Source organism: Salvelinus namaycush, chromosome 29 (genome assembly GCF_016432855.1).
Source record: "Salvelinus namaycush isolate Seneca chromosome 29, SaNama_1.0, whole genome shotgun sequence".
Classification (NCBI taxonomy): Eukaryota; Metazoa; Chordata; class Actinopteri; order Salmoniformes; family Salmonidae; genus Salvelinus; species Salvelinus namaycush.
The window spans coordinates 4,157,719-4,179,381 of record NC_052335.1 but is presented as its reverse complement, the minus strand read 5'-3'; the positions used below and the strand labels follow the sequence as shown (position 1 = coordinate 4,179,381).

The window sequence follows — 21,663 nt, the reverse complement described above, 5'->3', positions numbered from 1 at the left end:
GAAAGAACTCATGCAGGTAGACCTGGAAGACATGCTTTACACAACCTGACTGAACCACATTCTCACCAAAGATACATTTAACACGGCATCCTCGCTTTGAATAGAGTATTCCCTTTGTCAGGATGTGTGCAAATAGTTAGGCATATGATGAGCTCCTAAAGACATATATGTCTGGATCAGGACTCAGGAGAGAGAACAACATCAGAGACAGAAGAACACGCTTTAAAACCCTCTGTTAATAATGCATAATCCATACTGAACAAAAATATAAACGTAACATGCAACCATTTCAAAGATTTTACTGAGTTACAGTTCATATAAGGAAATCAGTCAATTGAAATAAATTCATTAGGCCCTAATCTATGGATTTCACATGACTGGGCAGGGGCGCAGCCATGGGTGGGCCTAGGGAGTTGTTGGGAGCCAGGCCCACCCACAGGGTAGCCAGGCCCAGCAAATCAGAATGAGTCCCCTCCCCCCACCGGTTGGACATACTTCAGAATTCTCTAATACAATGCTGGATGCGGCTTATGGTAGAGAAATGAACCTTACATTCTCTGGCAATAGCTCTGGTGGACATTCCTGCAATCAGCATGCTAATTGTACGCTCCCTCAACTTGAGAAATCTGTGGCATTGTGTTGTGTGACAAAATGGCACATTTTAGATTGTCCCCAGCACAAGGTGCACCTGTGTAAAGATCATGCTGTTTAATCAGCTTCTTGATATGCCACATCTGTCAGGTGGATGGATTATCTTTGGTCACTAACAGGGAGGTAAACAAATTTGTGCACAAAATATGAAAGAAATAAGATTTTTGTGCATATGGAACATTTCTGGGATCTTTTATTTCAGCTCATGAAACACTTGACATGTTGCGTTTATATTTTTGTTCAGTATACTAGGGTCTGTATTGATGAAGCTCTCTCATGCACAGGAAATACGTTCATTCCACACCGCAAGTTATAGATTCATAAATAAAGAGCGTAACCCCAATGGCAGGCTGTCAGAGTGGAGATATTCAGGGAGAAATAAGCTGCTTGTTTTGGTGGAAACTGAACATCCAAAGACCTTTAGCTTTTTAGCCCACATGAGATCAAATACGATTTGGTTTTATAAACTTTTCATGAATTCAAAAAGGTTAGATCAGCAGAATTCTAACATTATCCCACACGTGGGATGTTTCTCAACATTGACACTGAAGCTGATTTTCTTGTTAAATAGCTACTCAGTATGTACAGGTCTCAACATGAATAGGCTACTTACCAGGGCAAAAATAGACAGTGTACCAAATGACCATTATTTGTATTTACCAAATGTGTTATTGTATTATTATTATTAGACTTGAGCAATAATAGTCTGAGATGTGAGGATAGCCTACCCTGTCTATTCTACATTAGGAGAAAGGTAGCAATTTATTTTTCTGATTCACTTTTATTTCATAATCAGTAGTAAAGCGGGACATTCCACTGCAGTTCACATTTCCTTCCAGTAGGGTGCAGAATTGAGACTGGCCACCGTACCCATAGCAACGATTACAACAACAAACCATCATGTAGCTCGCGATGTTGCCACTTTACACTTTTTCCACACTTGGGTTGTGTAGAAGCGAAGTAATAAGCTTAACTAGATAGCTAGCTAAGAAAAAGATGAGTCAAACCGGTAACCCACGCGAGGATACGGAGGAGGCTGGACCTTCCGTGGACTCTGAAAATCCAGAGGAGAGAATTGCAGCCCGTCGCCTCCGGATAGCTGCACGAAGTGAAGCCAAGAAAAGGTAGCTAACGTTAGCTGGCTTCTGTTTGAGATAGCACCTGTTAGCCACCTGTTAAACTTTTAGCTTAGCTGTTTAGCTATTGCAGGTGAGGTGTACTCTGTCCTCTGCAACTTTAGTGTTAGCTATAGCTAGCTATATATATATGCCAAAATAAGATGTACTTTTCCCATCTGTCATTCAGACAAGAACTGGGAGATGACTCCCATGAAAAGAAAGAAATCAAAGAGGAGGCCAGAAAAAGCCAGCATCAAGTGGAACAGAGTGAGAAGGTACCATTAGGCCTATGTTATTGTTAGCATTAGAAATGAATTTGAAGCAATGAAACATAACGTTAACACAACACAACACACACACACACACTACATGTTTCTTTCTCTCATTCCCCCCAGCGTATGATAAAGCTGCAGAGTGATGGGACGGAGCTGGTCACCAACATCCAGGTAGCAGCTGATTCTAGGGAATCGCAGCGTCAAACAGAGGTGGAGGAGGCCCACAGACTCAGGTACCATACCCAGGATCAGTGACTGTGCCCCGCAGCAGTTGTAGTCGAAGTGCTCCCTCTGTTGGCCATGGACTGTAAATGCGTGCCAGTATCTCATTGTGACAAAAAGCAGGTCAAACTAATACAACCTCCTCACAGCACCGCTCAACAAAAAAACTGTTCTCCCAATAATTGAAACGTTGTTAACTATCAACCAAACATGCATGTTCTCAAACCCTCCTCTCCGACCTCCCTCTATCTCTCTCCCCTCCCACCCCTCCCCCCTGAGCAGGGTGGAGAAGCTGGAGAATGAGGCCAAGTCGAGCCTGGAGAAGTTTGAGGAGATCACCAGGAAGTGGACGGTGGCAAAGATGAAGGAGATCCCCCAGGACTTGAGAGACTCTCTGAGCAGCCAGCAGCAGCTGTGTGCCCTGCTCATAGAGGACAAGAACAAACTCATCCTCGAGCTGCAGCAGGTAGTGTGTGTGTGTGTGTGTGCCTGTGTGTATTCATTTGTTTTGTCTGTATGTATAATGTGTGTGCGTGTGTAGGAGATGAAGTTAAGTGACGATCGCTACGTCAAAAATCTGAAGAAGCAGGCAGAGGATGTGGACCTGATGATTGAGAGAATGGAGGACCAGGTCAAGTTTCTGATGGGCTCCTACAGGGATGAACTGGACCAGATAGAGGTGGGACACATTCAGATTCAGTGTTTAATCCTCACATGTACAGGCTTGCAGGTGTGAATGCAGGGTACTGTGAAAATCTTCGGCTCCGAGCTAAAACATGCAGGACTAAGTGAAATAAAAGAATGAAAATGGTGATAAAAAACAACAACAATATAAATATAAATAGCACTATATAGTAAAGACTGTTGAGGGCGTGGGGGGTAATGACCATAGGGGGTGCAACATGACCATTTAGAAGGTGTGGGGACCAAGTGAAAAAAAAACAATGTCAATTCTAATAAAAACAATCTATAATATACATATTAAAAACTGAAACAGTGATGAATGTAGTTGGGATGAGGGCAGAGTAAAAGTCAGTTTGGGGGGTGTTTGGGAAATGTCCATAGTGGGAGCAGCATGTAAGGTAAGTGACCGTTGAGTGGGTGTTGGGGGGAAATGTCCATAGGAGGAGTAGGAGGCGGAAGCAGGTAGCTGGTGGTGGCTATTCAGCAAACTATTGGCCAGTCTATTGCCATGATGCTGCTGTACTTCCTGCGTCTGAGGAATTGAAGCGGGGAGAACAGGACATGGTTGGGGTCCTTGATGATCTTCTTGGCCTTCCTGCGACACCTGGTGTTGTAGGTGTCCTGTAGGGCAGGCAGTGTGCACCCAACGGTGGTTGAAGAGTCGCTGTCGTGCCTTCTTCACCACGGTGTCCGTATTGGTTAGACCATTTCAGCTTCTCTGAGATGTGTATGCCGAGGAATTTGGAAGTTATTGGCCGTCTCCACGGCGGCCCTGTTGATGAGGATGGGGGCGTGTCCAGCCTGGTTCCTCCTGAAGTCCACAATCAGCTCCTTTGTTTTGCTAACGTTGAGGGAGAGGTTGTTTACCTGGCGCCACGCCGTCAGAGTGCCTACCTCCTCCCTGTAGGGTGTCGTTGTTGGTATACAGGCCTACTACTGTTATGCGTCAGCGAATTTGATGATGGAGTTGGAACTGTGTGAGGCTATGCAGTCGTGGGTATACAGGGAATACAGGAGGGGACTGAGGACGCACCCTTGTGGGGCCCCCGTGTTGAGAATGATTGTCAAGAAGGTAATGTTGCCTACCTTCCCCACCTTGGGGTGACCCGTCAGGAAGTCCAGGACACAGTTGCATAGGGAGGAGTTCAGACCCAGGGCCATGAGCTTCGTGATGAGCTTATAGGGCACTATGGTATTTAAGGCCGAGCTGTAGTCGATGAACAGCGTCCACACATTCCCTAGGGGTTACCCCTTGGTGGGTGATCCACGAGCTGACATGAACGATATGAGCCTGGTGGGAGGACCTAAAGGAGGACGGGCTCATTGTATTGGGTGGAATGGAATGAATGGAAAGGAGTCAAACGTGGTTTCAATACATTGGATATGTTTTATTCATTACAATGAATCCATCCTCCAATAGCTCGTCCAATCAGCTTCCACTGAGCCACCTTCTGTCTCCCCTGACCATGCAGTGTCCTGCCGACTTTGATTGGGGATGTTTCCTGCGTCTGGTTGGGTTTTTGGTCACCGGGATGGTTATTTTGGTTGTTGACATGTTCATTGATCTGTTTGTTGATGGTTGTTGACCTGCTCCTGTTTTGTGCAGAATTCCTTTGAGCATGAGCGGAAGATCCTACTCACTGGGAACAGGACGAAATGGGAACAGTACATGAAGGAGCGCCGGGACAAAGAGGTAAATAGGATTCTAATAAATAGACTCTCTCTCTTCTCGCCCTGAAAATGTACTTGAACTTTTTGTGTCTCTCTTTGTCTCTCCTTTCTCCCTCTCTCTCTCTCTCTCTCTAGCTGGAGAACGTGATGCAGAGGATGAAGAGGGTGGATGAGTATGAGGTGTTGCTGCAGCAGCTGAGGACAGAGGACGCGGAGGAATACAATATGATCAAGATCAAACTGGACACAGATGTTCAGGTAGACGGAAAATATGAAAAAGTGGAACAAGTATGCAGGTATGTTAGGGACTGTTTTTAAATGAGCTGTGGTGTGTGTGTGTGTGTGTGTGTAGATCCTGGAGCAGCAGCTGCAGCAGATGAAGGCTACGTACCAGCTGAACCAGGAGAAGCTGGAGTACAACTTCCAGGTGCTAAAGAAGAGAGACGAAGAGAACACCATCACCAAGTCCCAGCAGAAGAGAAAGATCACCAGGTAGCTACAGCTACAATGATTCAAAAAGTATTCAGACCCCTTCACTTCCTTCATCAATCTACACACAATACCCCATAATGACAAAGTAAAAACAGGTCTTTGAAATATCACATTTAAGTATTCAGACCCCTTACTCAGTACTTTGTTGAAGCACCTTCGGCAGCTATTACAGCCTCGAGTTTTCTTGGGTATGACGCTACAAGCTTGGCACACCTGTATTTGGGGAGTTTCTCCCATTCTTCTCTGCAGATCCTCTCTAGCTCTGTTGGGTAGGATGGGGTGCGTCGCTGCACAGTTATTTTCAGGTCTCTTCAGAGATGTTTGATTGTATTCAAGTCCGGGCTCTGGTTGGGCCACTCAAGGACATTCAGAGACTTGTCCCGAAGCCACTTCTGCATTGTCTTGTCTGTGTGCTTAGGGTCGTTATCCTGTTGGAAGGTGAACCTTTGCCCCAGTCAGAGGTCCTGAGTGCTCTGGAGCAGGTTTTCGTCAAGGATCTCTCAGTACTTTGCTCTGTTAATCTTTCCCTCGATCCTGACTAGTCTCTCAGTCCCTGCCGCTGAAAAACATCCCTACAGCATGATGCTGCCACCACCATGCTTCACCGTAGGGATGGGATTGGCCAGGTGATGAGCGGTGCCTGGTTTCCTCCAGACGTGACACTCGGCATTCAGGCCAAAGAGTTCCATCTTGGTTTCATCAGACCAGAGAATCTTGTTTCTCATGGTCTGAGAGTCCTTTAGGTGCCTTTTGGCAATCTCTGGCTGTCATGTGCCTTTTACTGAGGAGTGGCTTCCGTCTGGCCACTCTACCATAAAGGCCTGATTGGTGGAGTGCTGCAGAGATGGTTGTCCTTCTGGAAGGTTCTACCATCTCCACAGAGGAACTCTGGAGCTTGGGTTCTTGGTCACCTCCCTGAGGTGTTTGGCTGCTCGGCCAGCTCTAGGAAGAGTCTTGTTGGGTCCAAACTTCTTCCATTTAAGAATGATGGAGGCCACAAATGTTTTGGTACTGTTCCCCAGACCTGTGCCTCGACACAATCCTGTCTCGGAGCTCTACGGGCAATTCTTTCGACCTCATGGCTTGTTTTTTTGCTCTGACATGCACTGTCAACTGTGGGACCTTATATAGACAGGTGTGTGTGCCTTTCCAAATCATATCCAATCAATAGAATTTACCACAGGTGGACTCCAATCAAGTTGTTGAAACATCTCATGGATGATCAATGGAAAAAATCGAATCAAATCAAAGTGTATTTGTCACGTGCGCCGAATACAACAGGTGTAGACCCTACAGTGAAATGCTTACTTACAAGCCCTAACCAACAGTGCAATTTTTAAGTAAAAAATACACAATGCAAAAAGTCAGAGTAGTCATCTGATTACCTGTTCAGGAGTCTTATGGCTTGGTGGCAAAAGCTGTTGGTCCTAGACTTGGCGCTCCGGTACCGCTTGCCATGCGGTAGCAGATAGAACAGTCTGTGACTGGGGTGGCTGGGGTCTTTGACAATTTTTAGGGCCTTCCTCTGACACCGCCTGGTGTAGAGGTCCTGGATGGCAGGCAGCTTAGCCCCAGTGATGTACTGGGCCATACGCACTGCCCTCTGTAGTGCCTTGCGGTCGGATGCCGAGCATTTGCTGTACCAGGCGGTGATGCAACCAGTCAGGATGCTCTCGATGTTGCAGCTGTAGAACCTTTTGATGATCTGAGGACCCATGCCAAATCTTTTCAGTCTCCTGAGGGGGAATAGGTTTTGTTGTGCCCTCTTCACGACTGTCTTGGTGTGTTTGGCCCATTCTAGTTTGTTGGTGATGTGGACACCAAGGAACTTGAAGCTCTCAACCTGCTCCACTACAACCCCGTCGATGAGAATGGGGGCGTGCTCAGTCCTCCTTTTTGTGTAGTCCACAATCATCTCCTTTGTCTTGATTACGTTGAGGGATAGGTTGTTATTCTGGCACAACCCGGCCAGGTAACTGACCTCCTCCCTATAGGCTGTCTCGTCATTGTTGGTAATCAGACCTATCACTGTTGTGTTGTCTGCAAACTTAAGGATGGTGTTGGAGTCGGGCCTGGCCATGCAGTCGTGGGTGAACAGGGAGTACAGGAGGGGACTGAGCACACACCCCTGAGGGGCCCCAGTGTTGAGGATCAGCGTGGCAGATGTGTTGCTACCTAGAGTCACCACCTGGGGGCAGCCCGTCAGGAAGTCCAGGATCCAGTTGCAGAGGGAGGTGTTTAGTCCCAGGATCCTTAGCTTAGTGATGAGCTTTGAGGGCACTATGGTGTTGAACGCTGAGCTGTAGTCAATGAATAGCATTCTCACGTAGGTGTTCCTTTTGTCCAGGTGGGAAAGGGCAGTGTGGAGTGCAATAGAGATTGCATCATCTGTGGATCTGTTTGAGCGGTATGCAAATTGGCGTGGGTCTATGGTTTCTGGGATAATGGTGTTAATGTGAGCCACTACCAGCCTTTCAAAACACTTCATGGCTATGGATGTGAGTGCTACGGGTCTGTAGTCATTTAGGCAGGTTACCTTAGTGTTCTTGGGCACAGGGACTATGGTGGTCTGCTTGAAGCCTGTTGGTATTACAGACTCAATCAGGGACACATGTTGAAAATGTCAGTGAAGACACCTGCCAGTTGGTCAGCACATTCCCGGAGCACACGTCCTGGTAATCCGTCTGGCCCAGCGGCCTTGTGAATGTTGACCTGTTTAAAGGTCTTACTCACGTTGGCTATGGAGAGTGTGATCACACAGTCGTCCGGAACAACTGATGCTCTCATGCATGCCTCAGTGTTGCTTGCCTCGAAGCGAGCATAGAAGTGATTTAGCTCGTCTGGTATGTTCGTGTCACTGGGCAGTTTGCGGCTGTGCTTCCCTTTGTAGTCTGTAATAGTTTGCAGGCCCTGCCACATCTGACGAGCATCGGAGACGGCGTAGTACAATTCAATCTTAGTCCTGTATTGGCGCTTTGCCTGTTTGATGTTTCGACGGAGGGCATAGCAGGATTTCTTATAAGCTTCCGGGTTATAAGCTTCTCGAGTCCCACATCTTGAAAGCAGCAGCTCTACCCTTTAGCTCAGTGCGAATGTTGCCTGTAATCCATGGCTTCTGGTTGGGGTATATACGTACAGTCACTGTGGGGACGACAGGTATTGTGTGTAGATTGATGAGGAATTGTTTTTATTTAATACATTTTAGAATAAGGCTGTAACGTAAAAAAATGTGGAAAAGTCAAGGGGTCTGAATACTTTCCGAATGCGCTGTATACCACTATCACTATAGCAACATTATACCACCTGATGTACAAAAGACATGTTTGCTGCATCTTAGATGGGCGCTGTCCACTACAATGTGGCGCTGAATTTCTAAGTTCTGTTTCCACCGCTGTCCGCTTCTGTGGTGCTGAATCGCCAATCTCTTCTATCACAGTGGGTTTGTTTACTTTAGCACCATTAGATATTTTAATCCTATTGACAAAAGTTGACAACAGTTTGGGACTGTAGTTTGGGGGAAACTGGTTAGCTTGTAAATAACACGTATACCTGTGTAGTTCTGCTGTAGTTACTGTGACTTTTATATCATCTAGACTGCAGGATGTTGTCAACAACCTGAAGATCAAGTGTGCCAACCAGGAGAAGCAGTCCCGGGAGGAGAACCAGAACCTCACTGATGACTACACACGCATTATGCAACAGTACAAACACATGCAGAAGAAGATGAGGTGAGTAACACACACACACACACACACACACACACACACACACACACACACACACACACACACACACACACACACACACACACACACACACATACACACACACACACCCCCATACAGAGAATGTAATCTCTATATCATCTACTGCATCTTGCCATCTTTATGTAATACATGTATCACTAGCCACTTTAAACTATGCCACTTTATGTTTATATACCCTACATTACTCATCTCATATGTATATACTGTACTCTATACCATCTACTGCATCTTGCCTATGCCGTTCTGTACCATCACTCATTCATATATCTTTATGTACATATTCTTTATCCCTTTACACTTGTGTGTATAAGGTAGTAGTTGTGGAATTGTTAGGTTAGATTACTCGTTGGTTATTACTGCATTGTCGGAACTAGAAGCACAAGCATTTCGCTACACTCGCATTAACATCTGCTAACCATGTGTATGTGACAAATAAAATTTGATTTGATTTAATTGTCAGTCTTTGCATTTTCATATCTCTCCCTGTCTAACGCTATAGCCTAGGGAGGGTCAAAACTGCAATTTAACTTTACCGAGCAGACCAACAAATGTCACGTCAAATGCAATGTCTCAAGCACTTGGGGAGACTTCGACACAATGTCTTAATTGCTTTTCGCTTCAGAAAGCCTCGTTTTGCCCATCCCTACTAATAAGGCTATGCTCTTTACCCTCCTTCCGTTCAGGCACTTTGCGGCCATCGATGCCAAGAAGTTTGAGGAGGTGTGGCTGATGAACGAGGAGGAGGTCAAGGCGCTGGTGGAGAAGGCCCTGGATACGGACCGGCTGGTCCACGAGCAGCAGTTGGGCCTGGCCTGGCAGCGCCCATCACTGGCTTTCATGGAGCGCTGCGGCCCCCTCCAGCCCCAGAGACAGGCCCAGAAGACTGCGCACCAGGCCATCTCCGAGCTGCTCCAGCTTGGGCAGACCAGTGGATGTAGCCCGGGGAAGGGGAAGTACCAGGAGGCAGGGGTTGGGCCTGAAGCCGGGGTTGGGCCTGGGGCAGAGAGCCCTGGGTTGGCTGTGGAGGTGTATGACTCAGGAGCAGGGCTGGAGAGTGGGAGCAGTGAGGTGGAGAGAGAGAGGGAAGGGAGTGAGGCGGAGCACAGTGGGACGGTGTCGGCGAAGATGGTCAAGAAGCTCCTGGAGCTGCTGTGTGACGAGGCGGTGAGCTAAGAGCTTGTGTGTCTGAATGAAGAGGAATAGAGAGAGGAAGAGGAACTGTGTTATCTAACTAAACTAGTTTCCACATTTAGCCTTAAATCTACTTTTACTCCTTCCGTCCCTCACCTCCACAGGGTTTTCTGATAGAGAGCAAACTTCTGAAGCTCCTCTCTCCACTGGAGAAGGATGAGCAGTCCCTCATGAAGCTGGACTCCATCTTCACTGTGAGTTACACTGTGACGTCTGTATGTGTGTCATGTCACCTGTACCGATACGTTTACTGTCACATAAACACGTGACAGTAGTGACAGAGGAGCGGTATCCGTGTTGTCTCCGCTCTGCTCTTCTCTGCCAGGCCATGGGGATCGAGAGCGAGGAGGACGTGTACAAGCTGGCGGATTTCTTCATGAAGTATAGACATACACAAGGGGAGCAGACCCAGGTAAGGAGGGAGGGAGGGAAGAAGAGAGGGGAGGGAGGGATGAAGAGAGGGGGAAGGAGGCTGATGTTAGTAGCCATGATTACCAGCTCCACACTGGCGTCTTGGAAGAATGATCATAAAACATGGTCCCCGTCTTTCTTTTCTTATTTTTTTCCTATTCAGGATGCGTCTGCAAAATGGGGCGTGGCCAGTCCTCAGGCGGAGCGAGGGGAGTTTACCTCCTCCTGCAGCCCGCCGTCTGACCTCATCCATCCCAATGATGTCCTGGTGGCCCTGAGGGCCTTCACTGCTCACCACTGCCGGCCAAGGTCATCACTATGTTTCAATACCCAAATTAGCATACCACTTAGAATCAAGCAAGTGCCTTGCCCATGTATTAAGCAATAAGGCCCAAAGGGGTGTGGTATAGGGTCAATATACCACGGCTAAGGGCTGTTCTTTTGCACGATGCAACACAGAGGTATATTGGCCATATACCACAAACCCCCTGAGGTGCCTTATTGGTATTAAAAACAGCTTACCAGCGTAATTAGAACAGTAAACGAGTTGTTTTGCGTCATACCGTGGTATATTTAAGCAATAAGGCACCTCAGGGGTTTGTGGTATATGACCAATATACCAGGGCTAAGGGCTGTTCTTACGTATGACGCAACACAGAATACCTGGATACAGCCCTTAGCCCTGGTATATTGACCATATACCACAACCCCTCGGGCCTTATTGCTTAATTATGTGGTGACACATTGGACTCAATACAGCGAACTTAAATCAGTGTAGAAACGACCTTACAAATGTTATACGGGGAAGCGTAACTTTACAAAAAAAAAATTCTCACAAGGAAGTGATGATTGTGATATTTCCCCAGAGAGTTAGCTACCTCTCACCAGCCCAGTATGCTGGGTCTAGGAGGGAGAGATGACACTGAAGACGCTGCTTACTGGGAGGCCATGGGTGACGTCATCCCTGAGGCCAAACTCAAGATCTGGGGCGCCCTGGAGACAGCACTTTACAAGTACCAGTGAGTACCACACACTCGCCCACACACACATACACATAATGACAAGATAGTAGCGGCCTCTTATGGAGTTACAAAACAGGTGATATAAAAAGTGGTGATTGATTAAGCATGGTTTTGATTGATTATTTAAATCTGTTTGTTCCTAGCATTGTTCTGACAGAGAGGTCCAAGTTCATCACAGACACACAGAGCCTGAAACAACAGAACACAGAGCTCCGGATGCTGCTTCACCAATACGTCAACTCCAGGGTGTGTGTGTGTGTGTGTGTGTGTGCCTGTGATTGCATCTCGAGGGTTTGTGTCCAGAATGTGTTTGCTAATTTAATGACACGTCTACTGACCTATCTACATTCTTCTCATAGGTCAATGCTGAGCTGGAGATCCCGCCCAACCTGGTGATGCAGCTGGCTCCTGAGTGAACAAGCTGACTGATCAGGAAGAGCACACACAAACCCACAGTGCAGTGGAAATGCTTCAGTATTTAATGATGAAAATAAAGCACTTCATCAACATACGGAATGAGAGTTGATGTTTAACACTTTTAATAGAAAATATAAAGTGCATAATGGGAGTATTACCTTATAGTAAAGTAGAATGTATAGAAGATTATACCAACAATATGTGATAATAGTGCAATGCATTAGAGCGTGTACAAAGAGCCTTTCAAATACCAACAATGAATGCATAAGATAGTGCAAATCCACTCAGGGATCAGGCACATTGAGAGAGAGAAAGTTTGCATGTGTGTGGTTGAGAAGTGTGTTCAGCCAGCGATGTTGAAGATCTTGTTGCTGAGGGCAGAGGGCATGGAGAAGAAGAGCAGGCCCAGGAACAGTAGTCCCAGGACAGCCCCCAGCAGTAGAACACAGTGCAGCTTGTACTGCCTCCAGGCCAGGATACACACCACGTGCATTGGGCTCAGCAACCACGACAGACTGGTATTGGGACGACTGCAGGAAGAGATGTTTACACACACACACACACACACAAAACTGAAATGTACACGCACGGACACACAAACACTACTCATAGCGAGTCATATTGATACGAATGCAACCTCTGGCATTCATTTAAACACACAAAGAACACAGCGACACACACTGGATGACACATTGTAACCAGATACAAACCCAACAGTTGTCAAAATTGTTATTTCAATTAATTCCATTTATTTAAAATCATTGTTAAAACAGACAACATGTTTATATTGCATACTCATCAACAGGAGAATATAATACACTTATTAGTGTTAGTGCAAACAAAATCTTTTTTTGTCGGTTTGTATTTTGTGAACATGAGATCACTAAAATGACTGCAACACAAATGATGTCATAACTACAAGTAGGTCAAGCAAGGGAAAACCAGAGGGAACTGCACACTGCAAACAAAGTCATCTGATAGGCCGACAGGGCAGAGGTCAAGAGGCCAAGCCGCACCTCCCTTTTACCGGACCTCTCGCGCTATAAGGTGCACACAACCACTTCAGGTCCGGGAAATCTGCATTGATTAAAACGTGCCACGATCCAGACAGATAAAAGGTTTAGAAGCCGACTGTAAAAGCTATAGTAGAAAGGAAGTCATGCCATATCTGATGACCATGTAAACTGAATCACTGTGAGATGTTAGAATACAGATGCATGCTTATATTACTCTAAAACGACTATATATTTTCTGGATAACTGTAAGAACCAATAAGGAGCATTCCAGGTCACTGAAGAAAGCGGTGAAGAAACAAACTTTGTTCCATAAAATGTTGGTGTTTGACGGCATCATTTAAGCCAAACCATAGCGAGTTTACTTCTCTAATTGATTCATATTCGAAAGCTATTCGTGTATTCTTTGTCCCTCTTTAAATCTTGTTAAACTACAATAGGTGCTAGGAAAATAGACATCTGTTTTCAGTCTCATCATTATTTTAGAAGACGTGTGCAAAGGCTGCAAGAGCTAAAGAGGAACGCTTGTGAACTGTTGGGAAACATTCGATTTGATCCAGTTCGAGAGCTCACACCAGCCCCATGATTCCCATTTCAAAACCGACATACGGTGCCTTCAGAAAGTATTCAAACCCTTTGACTTATTCCACATTTTGTTGTGTTACAGCCTGAATGAAAAATGTATATCAAAAAAATTCTCACCCATTTGAACACAACACCCCATAATAACCAAGTGAAAACATGTTTTTAGAAATTTGAGAAAATGCATTGAAAATTAAACACAGAAATCATATATATAATTTACATAATTATTCACACCCCTACAGCCGTGAGTCTTTCTGGGTCTCTAAGAGTATTATTACTTCTTCAAGCTTGGTGAAATTGGTTGTTGATCATTGGTAGACAATCATTTTCAGGTCTTGCCGTAGATTTTCAAGTAGATTTAAGTCAAAACGGTAACTCAGCCACTCAGGAACCTTGTGTGTTGGCCTTGTGTTTTAGCTTATTGTCCTGCTTAAAGGCGAATTTTTCTCCCAGTGTCTGGTGGAAATCAGACTGAAACAGATTTTCCTCTAGTCCTTATCGATTACAAGCATACCCCTGACAAAGATTTATTATAACTAACCCAATATAGGCCACAGCCTATCATTTCCGAAGGGAGGAAATTAATCATAGTGGGCAGAACAAGCAACTTGTCACATTCTGACCCTAGTTATTGTGTTAATCCTTTGTTTTTTGGTCAGGACGTGAGCTGGGTGGGCATTCTATGTGTTGTGTTTCTATGTTGGGTTTAATGTGTTGCCTGATATGGTTCTCAATTAGAGGCAGGTGTTTGACGTTTCCTCTGATTGAGAACCATATTAAGGTAGGCTGTTCTCACTGTTTGTTTGTGGGTGATTGTCTTCCGTGTCTGTATGTATGTTCGTACCACACGGGACTGTAGCGTTGGTTTGTAGTCTGTACCTGTTCGTGCGTTCTTCGTGTATTTGTAAGTTCTCATGTTTTAGGTCAGTCTACGTCGTTTTGTTGTTTTGTAATTTTCCAAGTGTTTTTCATGTTCGTCTTTGTCTTTAAATAAATTCATTATGTATTCACAACCCGCTGCATTTTGGTCTGATCCCTACTCCTCCTCTTCAGACGAAGAGGAGGAGAGAAACCGTTACACAACTTCGGTAACCTCTTTATAATGTCTGCTTTTTTTTTTTTTTACCCATCTACCAATAGGTTCCCTTCTTTGCCAGGCATTGGAAAATCTCCCTAGTCTTTGTGTTTGAATCTGTATGAAATGTTCAATTCAGGTTGCAACACAACAAAATGTTGAAAAAGTCAATGGCACCGAAGGCACTGTATCATATCATAGGCACTGTCTCATGGGGCGGCAGGTAGCCTAGTGGTTAAGAGTAACCGAAAAGTTGCTAGATTGAATCCCCGAGCTGACAAGGTAAAAACCTGTCGTTCTGCCCCTGAACAAGGCAGTTAACCCACTGTTCCTAGGCCGTCATGGTAAATAAGAATTTGTTCTTAACTGACTTGCCTAGTTAAATAAAGGTTAAATAAATAGTAATGGAAATGATTACAACATCACTTGAGAAATTATCAAATGTCCTTCCAAATAATTGAATATGTTTTTAGGAGACCGGGAGCTCCGATCGCCTTCCATATTTATTATTATTTTAATGACAAGACAGTTATAAGTACAGAATAGTAAACAATGGAGAGGGATACAGAAAGGAAGGGCGCAGACAATCCGCCGAGCCGGGGATCGAATCCCCATCGCCAGGGGGCACGTGTAGTCCGGAATCAGAAGCTTAGATTGCTACACCAGACTCCGGCAACTTCCAAATCATTTGAGTCATAAATAAACAAATACATACATAGATAAATAAACCATCTCTGAAATGTAACATCAGGTTATGCTGCATTGTTGATGAGATCAGGGTTGAGTAGTTTGATTGGTTAGTCAGTGGTCAGTGCAGGGATGAGGTTTCTGATTGGTTAGCGTCCTGAAGCATTTGATCGGTTAGGCCCACTGTGCTACTGTAGAGTCGAAAGTAGATGGTTGTTCCTAGTTTTTAGAAGACCAAGGGATAGGAAGTCATTGAGTATGTGTGTTGAGCAGCACTGCCATGGTTAGAGGGGCGGTGGAGAAGGGGCAAGGCTGGGATGCGGAGGGAGTGGACTGGGGGGCTGCTGTCATCTTGTCTTCCCATCTATCCACCTTTCCCTCCCCTATTCTCTCCCTTACACGCCCTCTCTCAGCAACACCGAGGCGAGTGTGTTTGGGGGGAGGGTACTGATGGAGAGACTGGGGGATGTTGTTTGAGGATGTGAGTATTAACAATGGAAAGTGGAAGTGCATGGAACCCCACCCACCCACCACTCCTCTGTGTCTCGACCACCTCCAGCCCACCCCCAACCCACCCTGGTACCCATCCCTGCAGCCCCAATCAGCCCCCTCAGGCCCCCAGCAGCTTCTTGACCAGGTAGCCAGGCATGCTGTAGAGGAAGAGCCCCAGCATCATGAGCAGCAGCAGGGCCACAACGATCTTGATGATAAGCCACTTGTAGCGGTTACACACCAGGTAGCGGATAGCCTTCAGCGGGCTCAGGAACCACAGGAATGTGGTGTCCGGCCGACTGGGGGGATGGGGTAAGGTTAGAGGGGAAGGGTGAAGATAGAGGGGTAGATAGTGGGGCATGGGATGGATGGGATGGGGGTTAAAAGGGTGTAATGGAGGGTATAAGGGAAGGAAGTGGGGAAAGATATGGGGTAGATAGGGGGCGGTTGTGGGAGAGGTAGAGGTGGATTAAACAGAAGGGTGAGTGGATTAAAGGGAGGGGGTGGGGAAACAGTGATAATGGGGGCCGAAGTGCAGGGCAAAGAGAGGAAAAAGGAGAGCAAGCGTTAGTGGTTCGTAAGCCATGTGATGTATGACTATTTCGAACTGATCACAATTTCACCATACACGACTACACAAACAACCCTGTTTAAAAAATAACACCGCTCTTTTTATTTCATACAGAACCAAAAGACCACTGCACAATCAGGAAGCACAGACGATGGAGACTCAGACGATGGAGACACAGATATAAAATTAGATGACGTTTGTTTGACAGCTCGCTTGAAAGTAGCTACATAGAAAACGCATTTCCCCTGAAGCCGCCAGTGTAATGACAGTGTGATGCACAATGGAAGACTCGGGATTGACACCAGACACTGGCAGGTTGAGCGACAAGAGACAGAGGACAGTATAGGGGACAGAGACAGGGATATGAAGATGCCGAGAGCAAAGAAAAAGGGGGAGGGATGCAGCAAAAGCTACCAGAGACAATCTTTGTATATCTGAGGAAAGACAAAGATTGAGACATACCTGGAAAAAAAAGAAGACAAGAGATGAGCCGTTGAGAGATGGAAGAAAGAGGTTATAGAAAAGGAAGGTGGTAGACAGCCGAGAGGAAGAGGTGAGAAGGGAAAGACAGAGAGAGAAGCGATATGGGATCAGTGAAAAGGGGGAACAGAGGAGAGAACAGAGAGAGGGAAAAGGAGAAAGAGAAGCTGACAGAAAATGCGGAACAGAGGACAAGAGAGGAGGGGCTAGGATAGGACAGAGAGAAGGGGCTACCGGTGGCCCTGGTGGGTCGACGTTCTCTCAGGCCCCCAGCATCTTCTTGACCAGGTAGCCAGGGAAGGAGTAGAGGAAGAGGCCGAGCAGGAGCAGCAGCAGCAGCAGGCCCAGGGCCTTGAGGATCAGCCAGCGGTAATTGTGCCAGATGAAGTAGCGGATGGACTTCAGAGGGTTCACAAACCACATGAGACTGGTGTCCGGGCGACTTCAGAAGGGGGAGGAAAGGAAAGGAGGGGTGGAGGGGATGTATATGGAAGGAAAGACAACGCAGGTTGGAGGGTAGGAAGAGAGGCAACACAGAGGAAGGAAGAAAAGAAACAGAGGGACACAGGTGAAGGAATGACAGGAGGAGAATGGAGTGATAGTGTGAAGGTGTAAGGGTGGCATTTCCACAGCGCAAAGGTGGTGTTGTTGACAAAATAGGCCGTATGTCTTGTGTGCACCATATATCCTCTGAATAAACCATTGTTAGCTTCTGATGGATGCACAATGAGAGGGTTTGAATATAAATTGACATTTGAAAGAAATACGGTCCCTTGTAACCCTTGCACAGTTTTTGTTTGTGTCGTGTAAATAGGACTCCTGAAGGAAGTGGATGAATATAGGAGTCTGACTCTGCGCCATTATTTTCTTTCCTACCTTCATGTTTAAAATATATTTTTTGGTGATTGTGTTCATTTTGTCTGTATGTGTGTGTGTGTATCTTCTTAATGTGTGTATGTTGTAACTGTAAATATCTTACTTTGGTTTCTCCAGAGGGTCAGGCTCATTGCGTCCCAGACCAACAGGACTTTTCTCCGCTTCCTCTGCCGACATCAGATGAAGCTCCGCCTCCACTTTACCCTGAGAAGACGACACAATCAATCCATTACTCCCAACGTGTGTGTGTGCCGTGCGTATGCGTTCGTGTCTATGTATGTGTAACCTCTAGTGGACAGACTACGTAAAATAAATGGTATCGTAACGTCTGTCAAAAGGTTCTGGGATGCAACGACTAGCAACAGTAGTTCCGGTGCCCAGGTTTTTAGTCACTGGTTATTTGGACGGCTGAGAGTTTCCAGTTAGGGGGGTGGAGACTTCGCTAGTCGTGTTAGTATCTTTCTCTCAACATCTCGACCCTGAGCCTAAATAATTATGTGACATTTTTATTCTGGGTTTCAGAGATTAGTCTCTCTCTCTCTCTCTCTCTCACCGTGAGTTCCATCTCATCGTTTTCGTCGCGGGCCATGAATGGCCACCAGCCCTTGACTCTCTTCTGTTTGAAGATGGAAATGCAGGGCAGCTCAGCCTCATTCTGGACCATGCCTATGGAACACTGCTTGGCTGTCTTCGCCCCACGGGGAAACCTGTTCAGGTCCAGCTCTATCGCACCTGTCAGGAGAGACAATACAGGGCATTAGTGAATAACTGAGGAGATACAGATGTTGGATCCTAATTCAAGCCAGTTTCCTACAGCAGGAAAATAACCCTGTAGCAACAGGAAATGTGAATTATTATGTTGAATTATAATTGACATTTTTGTAGGGCTTGATGCATTTTTCATATGGGAAAATCAAGTCTGAAATATCAAAGTGGAAATTACAAACTTTAGAAAGTCTTATTAAACCTCAAATACATGACAAGTAAAATATTTCTCCTGCAATAGGGTTAAAATTAAGATCCTACGCCTGTACAAAGATGGAGAGGTAAAGACAGACTGAGATACAGCGAGAACCTGGAGAGAAAGAGGACAAGAGATGAAAAAGGTTGAGGGATGAGATAAAGGAGCTATAGAAGAAGTGGCCGAGAAAATACAGAACATTTATGAAAATAGACATGAAAAGAAGAATATGTAGCCTTCCAGAGAGCCCTAGCAGTGTAGGCCTACCTAAGAAGTCATCAGCGGAGAAGTGGTCAGCGTCCCAGACCTGCAGGGTGAGGCGTGCAGGGATCTTGTACTCTGTCTCATCCCAGGAGAACATGGACTCCTTCTTAGAGATGACAATCTTCTCCTCGGCCATCAGGTAGTCAAAGGGGAACACGAAGCGCCAGTTGAAATTCCCCTCGCCTGTCAGAGAGTGGTAGTGGACGTCTGTGTCCTGTTTGTCCTCCTGCTGCCCTTTCAGCCACCTGGGATAAAGGGTTAAATATCACAGGGGTCAAAGGTTAGAGGTCAGGGTAATAATGTTGTAAATTGGGTGTAAGGACCGTGTTATTATTAAGTTATTTTTTGCATATCAGCTAGCATCACTCATCATGCTCTGTGTGAAGGTTGTCTGTGGAGGATAGGCAGACGCAGTGAAGATCAGATCACCATCTTACCTCAGTGAATGTGATTTGAGATTGTTCTGGATCATTTATAGTATGGCAGTGTGTGTTTTATGCATTACAGGTCTGGTCCATTTAATACAAAAAAGGGAAGTTAGTATTTTTAACGCAAAACACATGCATGATGTGACCCTCCAATAAAAAAACAGTCAGTAATGAGACATTTATGAGATTATTAATTCAAACAAATTGAAATATGGCTATGGTGATGTTGTGTGGACCTGGGTAAATTCTATATGAAGTGTACCATCTGATAACGACTGAATAAGAACACAGTTTGAACTGTGTATTTAAATACAAATGACCTGATTTGGTGTTGGAGGGTCACATGATTTCTATTGCCATGCACACACAAAGCTTTCCAAAAGAAAAAGAGTCACATAAATGATTTCAAAAGCCTTTATGACAGTGCTTTCCTTCACTGGAGGGAAGATGCAGATACGACGAGATTAACATAAGCAGAAGTGTCATACATTGCAAAATGTGTCTCAATGCAGGCTCAGTACAGTACTGTATGTGAGTTGTTTTGCTGCGGTGGCGTCAAGCGGGCAGTGGTTGGTAAAGAGGGTCGGGTTCCATTCATTTTCAATTCAGAAAGGAAATCAAAATTCTAATTTCAATAATAAAAAATGTATCTTTCAAAATTGATGGCAGTTTTAAATTCTTCAACTGGATAAAAAAAAAAAAGATGAATAGACTGAATTGAAACCCCTGAAGGTGGGCACATTGGAGAAGCAGGAGGGGAGGCCAAAAACATTTCTACGACTTTCAATGTCCATTAGTATTGATATACTATTATCATTAATAAGAAGCATCAGATTACAATAAAATTGCAAAAAACAATAAGGACATTTCCCATGCAAACATTCTTGACTAATGCTATAGTTTAACCCCTGCCCAAGACAATGTAGGAATGTGCTGTAGGAATCCAGGACCATACCAGTTAAACAAATGATAGTAAGGATGATTAGCAATTGGCTGTCATGGACTTATCCTGGTTTATATCCAATATAATCTGTATGAGAACTACTGAAAAGAAAAATTCTAAATCAATACGTGTCATCCACAGAACATATTGCAAACCATTTACAATCCATTATCTGGTTAATAATTCAATAACGATTAGTCAATTTTAGATTAGTAAATGGCCTGGCCCTAGTATCATTTGTGTATTGTCTTTGATGACACTGACTCTTTAGGCTGTTTTAGTGGTATGGCCCTGATTGGCTTCCTCTGTCTGTCGGCGTGAAGGCATGGTGGTTTACTGCGTGCTGATAGGAGGGCTGAGGGAGAGGGGTGGGACTTGAGCAGGGGAGCAGAGTTCTGGTTGTTTAGCTGAGGAAGGGGCGGGTAAGGGAGGGCGAGGGGTTCGTACGAGCCATGCGATGGAATCATATGTGTTTTACCCCTTGACATAGATGTCAGACATCTTCTCTCCTGTCATGAAAGCATCGTCCTCTAGGACTACGTCATCAGTGTTCCAAATAATAACACGTAGCTCAAAGCTAGACAACAACACAGCATCGACACACAGGAGAGAGAGAGAGAGAGGACCACAAACGAGACACGACAAACAAACACCCAACACACGGAAAACGTGGAAACAAAAAAAACACACAAAAAAACAATGATTAACGCCAAAAAAACGCAGCACGCCACTTTGTCACACCCACGGGGGATCAGGGCTTAGCGCCACGGCCCTCTGTGGTACCTACCCCCTGACAAATATGTCACTGGACTTTTCCCCAGTGAAGTAATCATCGTCCTCGAGTATTACTTCGTCTGTATTCCATATAACCACCCTGAGCTCATATCTGGCGAGGAGGGAGGAAGGAACACACACAGTTGGACTGCTGTTGTCTGGTGCTAAGTTAGCCTTGGAACATGGCTGTGTGGACTCTACAGCCATGTCCCAGGGCTAATGCTAGATGACCAACCCACTCTAAGGACATACTACAATTACCACAGAAAACCTGGAATCGCAATTAGTAGGAAAACTACAAGTCCATATGATTTAAGAGTTATATATACAGCACTTCATATTGGACCATAAATGAGATGCAATACTTTAGTCAACCTTTTAGAAAGGAGTTCCTATGTAAAAGTTGTCACATGATCTATCTGTGATGTATAGTATACACCAGAGGTGTGGACTCGAGTCACATGACTTGGACTCGAGTCAGACTCGAGTCACAAATATGATGACTTGCAACTCGACTTTGACTTTAACACCAATGACTCGTGACGACTTGGACTTGAGCCTTATGACTTATGACTTGATACCCTCCCCAAGCC

The 21,663-nt window shown here is 45.3% G+C and overlaps 2 protein-coding genes across 2 annotated transcripts in view; one reads left to right on the top strand and one right to left on the bottom strand.

Annotated features, from left to right (window-relative positions):
- Positions 1-1,643: 1,643 nt before the first annotated feature.
- Positions 1,644-11,970, top strand: drc1 (dynein regulatory complex subunit 1 homolog (Chlamydomonas)). Its single transcript, XM_038968031.1, has 17 exons — positions 1,644-1,775; positions 1,957-2,044; positions 2,165-2,277; positions 2,549-2,732; positions 2,808-2,945; positions 4,557-4,643; positions 4,757-4,879; positions 4,974-5,113; positions 8,707-8,841; positions 9,564-9,833; positions 9,942-10,044; positions 10,176-10,265; positions 10,397-10,483; positions 10,646-10,791; positions 11,349-11,501; positions 11,648-11,750; positions 11,864-11,970. Exons 1-17 carry the CDS (start codon positions 1,648-1,650, stop codon positions 11,918-11,920), a joined length of 2,145 nt encoding a protein of 714 aa, XP_038823959.1. The 5' UTR covers positions 1,644-1,647; the 3' UTR covers positions 11,921-11,970.
- A 5,115-nt stretch (positions 11,971-17,085) lies between these two features.
- The window catches only part of LOC120024315 (otoferlin), a 127,338-nt gene continuing 122,760 nt past the window's right edge, over positions 17,086-21,663 (bottom strand). The window contains exons 41-45 of the mRNA XM_038968533.1: positions 21,084-21,182; positions 18,929-19,170; positions 18,254-18,432; positions 17,804-17,904; positions 17,086-17,266 (exon numbers count right to left, since the gene is read on the bottom strand). Of these exons, the coding sequence (XP_038824461.1) occupies positions 17,086-17,266; positions 17,804-17,904; positions 18,254-18,432; positions 18,929-19,170; positions 21,084-21,182 (802 nt within the window). The remainder of the gene's footprint in view (positions 17,267-17,803; positions 17,905-18,253; positions 18,433-18,928; positions 19,171-21,083; positions 21,183-21,663) is intronic.